General features: G+C 40.8%; 2 protein-coding genes across 2 annotated transcripts in view; one reads left to right on the plus strand and one right to left on the minus strand.

The window, feature by feature from the left end:
• adnp2b (ADNP homeobox 2b) overlaps window positions 1-10341 on the minus strand; it is a gene marked incomplete in the record, with an annotated part of 705870 nt that overhangs the window by 556336 nt on the left and 139193 nt on the right.
• Window positions 1-10341, plus strand: part of nup153 (nucleoporin 153) — an 18750-nt gene that overhangs the window by 4223 nt on the left and 4186 nt on the right. The window contains exons 5-19 of the mRNA XM_024294392.2: window positions 622-750; window positions 837-953; window positions 1631-1672; window positions 2342-2395; window positions 4471-4611; window positions 4720-4772; window positions 4863-4995; window positions 5094-5261; window positions 5334-5432; window positions 5512-5596; window positions 5682-5783; window positions 6353-7003; window positions 7101-7286; window positions 7492-8424; window positions 8593-8982. Of these exons, the coding sequence (XP_024150160.1) occupies window positions 622-750; window positions 837-953; window positions 1631-1672; window positions 2342-2395; window positions 4471-4611; window positions 4720-4772; window positions 4863-4995; window positions 5094-5261; window positions 5334-5432; window positions 5512-5596; window positions 5682-5783; window positions 6353-7003; window positions 7101-7286; window positions 7492-8424; window positions 8593-8982 (3283 nt within the window). The remainder of the gene's footprint in view (window positions 1-621; window positions 751-836; window positions 954-1630; window positions 1673-2341; window positions 2396-4470; window positions 4612-4719; window positions 4773-4862; window positions 4996-5093; window positions 5262-5333; window positions 5433-5511; window positions 5597-5681; window positions 5784-6352; window positions 7004-7100; window positions 7287-7491; window positions 8425-8592; window positions 8983-10341) is intronic.

Consider the following 10341-nt stretch of genomic DNA (forward strand, 5'->3'; position numbering starts at 1 on the left):
CTGCTGACTCCTGAATATTACCGCCAACAATTGGAGAAAATTGCAAAAGGTGGACTAATCTCAGCACTTTCATTTGCATCTCGTGGATTGCAGGTTGTGTTTGTGCACACTTGCATACAGGTCCTATTATCTCACTGCTTAAAGCATCTGCCCCTAACATCTGGGTGTCAGATACCACAGCACATCTTTAGGACACTAGCTGAGTCTATGGCTCAATGCATACAGGCTTTTTTTTGCGGCAAAAGGGGGATTATCTTGATGTAGCTGGATCTTAATCTATGGTTGATGGGTGTATATGATCCTTTTATACATGAAATGCTTTGCATGACTTTGACCTGTTCTGTTCATCTAAATACATTTCCCTGATAAGTCTTTTAAAGATGTTAGCCAAAGATTTTTTTTTAAATCTCAGGCCATGGCGCAATAACTTCACCTAGAGTGTTTGTTTGTATGTTGTAAGAGTCTGCTTGTCTTGTTTGTTAGGTTATATGTTTTCTCACACTAATTAAAGAACTAAATAACAAAAAAACCCAATATGTGTATATTTAGGAAGACTTTTGCGGTTTTAAATGTGTTTCAGTAATATTTTTGCCTTAATTTGTATAAATTGTTTTTTTCCAGTCAACGTTAAACAGCACAGTGCTGAACTCTAGCCAGCTCGGAGATTCACCTTTCTACCCAGGGAAGACCACGTATGGTGGGGCAGCAGCAGTGAGGAGCTCCCGCAGTCGTCCTGGAACACCTTACCAGGTGATTTATAAGGTTTCAACGTGAAACACACTATAGTCTTTATTTTTGAATGATAAATTGGCTAAATTGGATCATCTGGCATGCAGGCCCCAGTGAGAAGACAGATCAAAGCAAAGCCTGCTGGGGCACAGCCCTGTGGGGTGACCAGCGCCACCGCCAGGCGGATCCTCCAGTCCTTAGAGCGGATGTCAAGTCCACTGGCTGTAAGTTCACAAATCCTTCAAGACTTAACTGTCGAGCTACATTCACACCAGGCATGTGTGAAACTGCTATAGTGTGGGTTCATGAATGCACATTCAGCTGGTGATGTTCACACAGCAGACAGGCAGGGAGGGGATTCTTCTTCTTTGGTTTTTTGTTTTGTAGCGCCTGTTCGCCACCTACAATCCCCACAAATCTTGCTCCAGGCTTTTTCTTTCACAGCTCTATTTCGCTATATGAAAGACTTGGTGTCATATAATTCTGGCCAGGCACAAACCACAGTAATTGATTTCTCTTTTGTGATCATGTTTACAGCGGTTGGCACTTCCAAGTTTTGAAAAGGATGCTACCCATACATCACTACCAAATCTGAATCTCTGATTGGTCAAAAGTTCAACTTAAACTTCCAGGGCATAATCAATGAAGGGATAATTTTTATGTAGAGCTCGAGATCAGACTTAAAAACTTGTGCGCAAATAAAAGAGATCTGAAAATGAGGGTTTTTGCGCGTTTGCATAGACTTTTCATTGAAAGTGGCTGCTTGAATACCTTCAGTTTGGGTTAAAAGTACAGTCATTTAAAAATATCCATGGTGTTGTTGCTGTAATTTTTTCCTTTTAAAATATTTACTATATTTTACAGTGCTAATTCTTGTGTTTTCATATGTCTTAATCTTAAGGATGCCAGGAGGATCCCCGCAGCTTCATCCAACCTTTCACCAGTAAGTCTCCATAGTAAATCTACTTTGTCACAGTATCAGTTTGCTCTAGGTTAGGATGATCAGATTTTACACTGTGTTTCATCATAATTTAATAATTACATTTATCTTTTAGCTGTCAGATTAAAACAAACTTTCCAAAACACTCTTTCTACATGAACAATTTGTGATTGTAATTGACAGAACAGCGTTCAGCGAGCACACTCGCCAGTCCCTAGTTCAGTTTGTAAACAAATGACTTGGTGCTGAACAGTGTCTCTTTAATTTGCATGTGTTTTTTTTCCCCTCCTAGTCTAATTTAGAACAAATAAGAGTAATTTCTTGCACACAGACTGTCTTGGGATAAGTAGTGCTATAACTAATTTGTTTTATGTCCTGATTTTAATGATAGCATTTTACACAACAACAGCACATGGGGAAACTCAATAAAAAGGAGATGAGAAGTTCAGTAAGGTTTGATTTGTAGAAGGAAGTTATTTTAGAGCAGATGAAAGAGATTTTAAATAAGTCATTTGGAGCATTTCAGAGAGAAGAGTGATTCAAATCATAAATAATTCCTTATGATACTTTGGTGAGATCACCCAGTTCTAGATTGTATTAACCCTTTGTACTGTTAATAATGCACTTGTTAATCTTATTTTTTACCCCCTTTCTTTTTTTTTTTTTTTTCAGTCAATGGATGTAATGAATATGGATATGTCTAATGACCAAGCAAAAAGGAAACGGGTATGTTTCAAAATAAACATATATACATCTTTTTTAGTTGTAAAGAACTGTGTGTTTGAACTTGAGACTTCTGCACGTCTTTGTATAATACACGAATGTGGATCACATTGATCAGTTCCTGCTTTCTTAAGCACTTGCTGCATTTTCTTTATAGCATTTCCTTTGCTTGTTGGCTTTCACGAGTCTTCTGAACAGACTTTTCTTCAGCTGTTTAGTCCTCTCATGTGTGCTCGTATGCGATAGGAGCTGTAAGCAAAACTGTGAGGCACTGCAACATGTATTTGGCTCATGGAACTGTGCGTCTATTGTTGAACTGTGTCAGCTGTCGAGTCATTAATAAGGTCAGGCCTTCACAGTTGTGGCAACTGTTCTGCAGTGGATAAGAAATACATAAAAATACACAAAAATATTGGCTGGCAGCAGATTTCTATAAGGTTTTGAGAAATCAAAAACTTAATTTAGATTTAAAACAATGCTTGAAAAAACGTTAAAAATAATTCATGCATTTTTTTTGGTCACCTCATTAAAAAATAATCTTTTTGTGACGAAAGAAATCAAAGAATTGATTGGATCATGTCTGATTCTCATAGCTAGCTCAGTTGCAAAAGTGAAGAAGAAAAGCTGAAATTAATTTATTGTTGTGCTGGTTTGTAGAAAATCTGTAAGAAGCAAATAAAACTGTTTGTTAAAGGTGCTTAAAACCACCTGTTTTGGTTAGGACTGGGCAATGCGGCTTTTTTCTGATGTTGTGATTTTCTTAACAATAAAATATCAGTGTTATGAAACCTTTTTTTAAATGCCTCAAAAATATTAAAGTAAGTTTTGAAAACATTCAGGGAAAAAGCAATTTCATTTAAACAAAGCCTTTTGTTTAAGTGATTCACTCATTCTTGAGCTAAAAACATAACAGTAGGTCTGCTTAATGGGACTGAGCCCTCAGGCATCTTTAACCGACAACCAAGCAATTTACAAGAATCTGCAACAAAAGGCCTTTTAAAGCCTTTGAAAATAAAGTGCATTGTTTCTGCTGAAATGTTAATGGACACAGATTGTTTTAAATATATATATAACAAATGGAGTACCATAACAAAAATGAACAAGAATTCCTTTTTTTTAAGGTCCAAATGTAATTTTTCCTCATTTATGTCTAAAAAAGTAAGATTAACTACTTAACTAAAGGAAAAGTATTTGGGATTAAAGCAATTGTGTTGTTGTCGATCATAATGAGTTGATTCAGGAAATTAAGAGGTCAGATTTTTTTTTTTATTAACTTGTTTGTCTGTCGCTGGAGATTTGGCCACACAATGTGAATCACTCGTCCTTTTGACATAAAATGTAAATCCATCTCCTCATCACAGATTATCAGCATGCATGCATGTGCTTTTGCTCATTGAACCTCATTTCCTGGTCTCTTGAATGGGTAACACACATGTACCCTGAACATTTCTGGATCGGTGGTGCTGCTGTAAGTGGGGCAGACGAGAACCAAACTATGAAAATTGCATGTAGATGTTTTTAAAGAAATTCTGCAAGTTTTATCATTCATCATTTCATGATAACGGAAGTTATTCTAAATATTACCCAGCTCTAGTTCTATATATACTTTTGTATTCATATTTAGATATTTGTTTTTTAAGGTTATAAATGCTGTGTTTTATCATTTTGCTGTTTTATTTTCTTAATATTTAGTGTATTTTTTTCTTAACACCTTCTTATGTGCGTATGTTTTGTACACTTAGTCTAAATTTTAATTTAAGGCAATGTTCTATGGGTCTTAAATAGTCAAAATTTTATTTTTTATTTTAAGTCCTTTTATAAACTTGTGTTTGTCAGATTCTGTAAGAAGGAGTTTTATTTTAAGGAGGTCCCTCTGATTCATATTTTGGCCAAACAATTCTGCATGTTTTATTAGATTCAATAAACCTTAAGAAAAAACACTCTTTTAGCGCAAAGGTTGGCTTGAATATGTGGCAGAGAACATGCATGCAACCAAACAAGTATCTAAACACCAAGAATGAAACATTGCAACTATTTGTTTCTCTTCCCTAATATTGACCCTCTTTTCTGCATATTAGATGGACTTGGCCCTCCCTCCAGTGAAGAAGCTTGTGGTTCCAGCAACCGCTTCTGTTTCAGGAAATCGATCAGTGTCCTTCAAACCAACTTTGACGCCTGGAGGGTTCAGAACTCTGAGCAGGAGCACAAGGGAGAAAACGGTTAGTTGGACAAATCTGTAGTTATAAGCACAAATGATGTCAGATACAGAACTCAAGGTCTGATCAGAACGTGCGTGGGTGTAATTTTGGTTTGCCTTTTTCTTTTAGCCCACAAGACAATCACCTCAACTACCTGAAGAAAACCCAGGTCCCTCTCAAAGGTAAAACGTGTTGTGACTGCTTTCTGTTCTCCTTTTGGTCATTGCTGTTCCCTGTTTAATTTAATAAAATAATTTTTTCTTGTTTTGTAGCACAAGAAGTCTTGGTGGGCCTGTCTACCCTCTGTCCAGCACCCCCGCACCTCCCAGTGTGAGCTCTGGAGGAGGCAAGATGAAGAGGGAGAGAACCACAGCACGGCCCTCCAAGCGAACCGAAGACGATGAGGTACGCTCCGTTTCTCACTTTAAATTATATGTGCCAAATAGTAATAATAGTAGAAAAAATAGTGCAGTTGAGTAAATGCCTCATTTTCATGACTCAAGGTGACTGAGGAGCCGAAGCTGCCGGCCATTTCTCTGCCCATCGCCGCATCGTCCTTGCCTACCTTCAGCTTTTCTACTCCCCTGCCACCTCCCACCACCTCCACATCAGTTACCTCCTCTCCTGAGATCATAGCCGTTACTCCTGCGAAGGAAATGGCCACGAATAAGGTTTGTCTCAAAACTCCCTCATTTCCTCTAACCCTCACTGAGCAGTTTTAACTAAAATCCTTTTCCTCCCAGGATCCACCAAAGGCCTTGACACCACCGTGTGTACCTTTCACGTTTTCCTCACCTATAGTCAAAGCTACTGCTGCTAGCCCCCCTTCTTATTCCTCCTCTGTGAGTAGAAACGTACTTCTATAAGTTCATTAGAGGATTCCAGCTCAGTAAGGTGACGGATTTTGTCTCGTCTTTGCAGCCTGGTTTTACTTTCAGTGCGCCTGTCGCAAAGCTGGGCCCCTCCATGTCAAACGGAAATCTATCTGCACCCATCGCTGCAGCCGGTAAGAAACCTGCTCAGGCCTTCTTTAAATGTTGTATGGGTCAAGTGTTAAGGCTTTTGTTTGGGTCTGTTTTTGTGCTCAACAGTGAAGCCGGTAACGAGCAACAAGATGGAAGACTTTGATGGACCTTTCAAACCAGCCAAGACGCTGAAGCAGGGCAGCGTGCTGGATCTGCTCAAGTCTCCTGGTCTGAATCTTTGCACAATCGTTTAATAGAAAGTATAGTAATAATTTTCTTCAAATTTGGATGCCATTTCCACTCGATGACATCATCAATAGTTGCCGCTCAGCTACGTTAGCGTGCACCTGCTCGGAAATACAAACCACCAGTTTTATTACTTTAAAAAGGTTCTGCTAAAGCCAAAAGTCACTATTTACATTTAAATATAAACTTTTGTGCTTCAGAGCACATCCACGTGAAGAAATGCGCTTCTTCTCCACAGTGCGATGCGGTTCACTCTTACACCAGAGAGCTCTACATTCCTTCAGGGCGAGGGTTAGCCCTTAAAAGAACGGTTTCAAACACCCCTCTCACTTCAAATGCCCCTACAAGTGGAGGGGCAGGGGAAGAATTTCGATTCGGCTTATAAGTTAAAAAGTTTGTAAAGCAGTTAGTAAGAGTGGGATGGCAGCAGAAACCAGTTAAAAATACATCTATTTTTTAATATTTTAGCTCAATTTTTTTATTGTGTTTTTAATACTTTAAATGCTGATATTAGTATCAAAAACATTTGAATTCTTCTTTCTTCCTTCCAGCTTTTGCCTCCTCTGTTGCTTCGGTTTCTCCAAGCACGATCACCACCTCCCAGCAGGAATCTCCTCAGTCCACCGCCTCGCCCTCCACTACGACAGCCTCTTCATCCTCATCTTCATCAACAGGATTTAGTAATTTGTTTAAAGCTCCAGAAGGCTGGAGCTGTGATGTATGCTTAGTTCAGAACAAACAATCAGATTCAAAGTGTGTGTGTTGTTTGGCCCCCAAACCCAACCTCTCCTCCAAACCTACGGACAGTAATCCTTCGCCCGCCGCTTCTGTCGGGGTGGAGAACAGCAGCATAAGCGCCGCCTCCTCCACTACGACCACGACTGGGTTTGGTTCAATGTTCTCCAAACCTGCGGGAACCTGGGACTGTGACACGTGTCTTGTTGTGAACAAACCCGACGCGGTGAAGTGCGTGGCCTGTGAAACGGCCAAGCCTGGGACCGGGCTCAAACCCTCCCTGACTTTTCCCTCCGCGTTCACAACTGTTAAGACGCCGCCTGCATCCACAACCCCCGTTTCCACTGGTGCCAGTGGGCTAGGAGACAAATTCAAGAAACCAGAGGGAGCGTGGGAATGTGACACGTGTTTGGTACAGAACAAAGCAGAAGACATTAAGTGTGTAGCCTGTACTGCTGCAAAACCAGGTATAGAAATCTAATTGAACCAGTTGAAGCCTTTTATGTTTCATCTTTAATAAAAACTGTTTTGGTAACTGCTGTTCTTCCCATGACTGCCTCACAGGTGCTTCAGCAGGGCCTTCCTCCTCCTCATCGTCAAGCAGTGCCCCACTGTTTGGATTGGCAGACAAGTTCAAGCAGCCAGAGGGATCATGGGAGTGTGATGTCTGCTGTGTGCAGAATAAGGCTGCAGATGTGAAGTGTGTTGCCTGTCAAGCAGTGAAACCTGGCGCTAATGTAGAAGCCAAAGGTAAATAAGAATAAGTCTGCATTTAAATCTAAAACTTACAGAATTAATTTTTAAAAGCAGGTTTGTAAAATTATTGTTAATTAAAAGAAACATGTTTGTACCACCAGTTTTTGTATTTTGATGTACTTAGTGAGTTAAATAGGATAGAGATGCTAGCAACTCATCCCCAGAGGATTTTAATGTAGCTTTTGTTTTCTTTTCTCAGCCTTTGGTTCATCTTTGGGCACCTTGTCTGGTGCCACATCAGGATCCTCCACTTCAGGCTCTTCTACTTTTGGAGGTTTTAAATTTGGCACATCAGACAGCACATCCGGATCTGCATCTGCAAGCTTTAAGTTTGGAACGTTGCCTTCTTCCACATCTTCTCCATCTGGTGGATTCAAATTTGGGGTCCAACTTGGAAACTCCTCATCGGAGACGTCCTCAAAAGAAGCAGATGGCTCATCAGGGTTTAAGTTCGGCTCCTCCTCTGGGGGTTTTAAATTCGGGACTTCCTCTAGCGATGACAAAAAGTCTGACCAGCCCGCCTCAGAGCCAGCTTTCAAGTTTGGAGTCAGTAGTGGGGCCATGTTTGGAAGTGCAGCAGCTAGCACAGAGAGCAGCGCTCCTAAGGGAGGGTTCACCTTCGGACTGTCAAAACCTAAAGATGAAACATCAGAAAGCGCCTCAGCCACTCCTCCTTCCTCCTCGCAGGACAAAGTCAGCATTCCTGCATCATCAAATCACACCACAACAGAAAACGTAACCACAACCAGTGCCACAACCACCAAGAAATCTGTATTCGAGAGATTAGGTGAATCAAACCTGGCAACCAACACGTCCAAAACACCCCCTACATTTGGATCATTACAGGCAGGCAAAGAGCCAGCAGCTCCCACTTTTGCCTTTGGAAAGCCAGAGGAGAAGAAGGAACCGAATGCCTCTGCAGCTCCGCCGAACTTTGTGTTCGGAGGTGCTAGTAAGGAGAAGGAAACTCCAGCTGCTGCAGCTCCTTCAGGAGGTTTTTCCTTTGGGAAGCCGGGAGGTTCAACAGAACAACCTCCGCCTCCTTATTCATTTGGGAAGTCGGCAGAAAAGAGTGAAAATCCCACCTCGGAGGCACCAAAACCCACATTCAACTTTGGACAAAATGCTGCAGGTAGTTTTTGTTTTTAAACAAGTCTAAACAACTGCTGTGTTTCTGTCATTAGAGTATTTTTCATGAAATAGTTCAAGAACGTATAGGTTTCGTCATAATTTTGATAAATTCCTTTGAACTATAGCCTATAGTTTTGTCTAATGTAATGTTTTATCCTTTCCTGAACAGATTCTGCTGCTCCTCCCCCGAAACAAGCGTTTTCTTTCATAGCGAGTAATCCCAACAGCACCACCTCATCCACCCCAACCCCTGCCCCAAGTTTGTTCAGTGCTGCTGCCGGCAACAGCACCAGCACCACTTCGGCCCCCTCAGCCCCGCCCAGCACTTTTCTGTTCGGACAGCCCTCTACAACCACCACCAGTGACGCCGCTCCAGCAAAACCCTTCGTCTTTGGCAACAGCCAGGAGCAGCCGGCGGCCTCCTCAGGCGCTCCTGTGAACTCGGCCCCGGCTCAGCCTTTCATCTTTGGTGCTGCAGCAAACCCTGCCGCACCTCCTGCTGCGTCTGCTTCCTCCTTTGGGTTTGGAACAACTGCGCCCTCTGCTGCCTCAACATCAGGTTTGCAGTTCCAAAATAGACTAAAGCAGCATTTCCTCTGAAGAAATATTGTCAGATTGCTTAAAGTTGTGCAGCTGTTGCTATCAAAGACCTTGAAACCTGCTGCAGTCCCACCTATTGGCCAGGAGTGATGATTTGAGATCATTCATCACCTCATTGTGAACTATTCTTCTGAATTTGGGACATTGCGTTGATCTGTTAGTTGTAGGATTTCTAACCTTAGTGCCACATCACCCTAATTTGCACTGCACATAAGTTTGAAAAAATGGTATGGAATTTCACCATATGAATTGTGTATTTGGATTTGTAGTATTCTAATAAGTGCAGAGATCCAATCTAGCAAATATTTTAAAAAAAATCTAATATAACCTTAAGAAAATGTAATTTTGATTTAGTGAGTGAACTGTTGCTTGACTATGATCCTATGAGAGGAAACGAGTACTTCTCTCGTGGTCTCAGCAATCAGGAGGTACAGTCTTAAAATGTCTTAAAAGCATCAAATTTATGAATTTGGAAAAAAATATCCTTAAAAGTCTTTAAGTCAGTTAGGTCCATGTGGACTTAGAAAGATCGAAGAGGGAGGCAGAAGCCCGGGCTCCTAAGAGGAGAGTTACAGAAGACCAGACTAAGGAGCTAAGAGTGAAAAGAAGATTGCTTCAAGAGGTTTCCTGAGGGTCTGGTCAGGGATGCATTAGGCTGGTAGAGGAGAAGAAATCCGACCTAATACCAAGGCCCGACCTTTTGAGGAGAGGTCACAATAGGAAGGTGGCTTAAGCAGCTTTATTTGAAGAGGTTGCCACCAAGAATTGAGAACTAAGAAGCTGTTTGTGATTATGTTATCTGTTAGTTTTAAATGTATTGTTTGTGTGCATTTCACATTCAGAGGTATTATGGTTTTGTTTTTTTTATGAAATGTTAGTAGGGCTTGGAAATGGTGTTGATAAAATTGGTATTAGTGTTTTATTTGAAAAGTCTTCAAAATAAACTTGTAGGAGGCCTGTACAATGGACTGTCCACTGTGAGAAATTCATCTAAGCTGCCACCAGGTGGTACTATAAAGTATTTTTTTTTGCAATATTTAAACATCCAACATGTGCATCTATCCTCACGTTTCATTCTTTTAGCTATAGTAGTTGTAGAGATATAGAATATAAGAAGGAAGGATAACAATTTATTTCAGCAGTCAGACAATTACTTACATTTTCAGTAACATTTTTAAGTGTTAAATAAGCTATATGTTTAAGATGTCTGTTTTTTGTTTTTTTGTAGCACCATCTACTGCTCCCTCCCCATTCGCATTCAGTTCTGCCCCCTCTAGTGGTTTTGGAGAGAACCAGACTCCTACGTTTGGGTCCACCT

Source organism: Oryzias melastigma, linkage group LG11, assembly GCF_002922805.2.
Source record: "Oryzias melastigma strain HK-1 linkage group LG11, ASM292280v2, whole genome shotgun sequence".
In the NCBI taxonomy this organism is placed as follows: domain Eukaryota; kingdom Metazoa; phylum Chordata; class Actinopteri; order Beloniformes; family Adrianichthyidae; genus Oryzias; species Oryzias melastigma.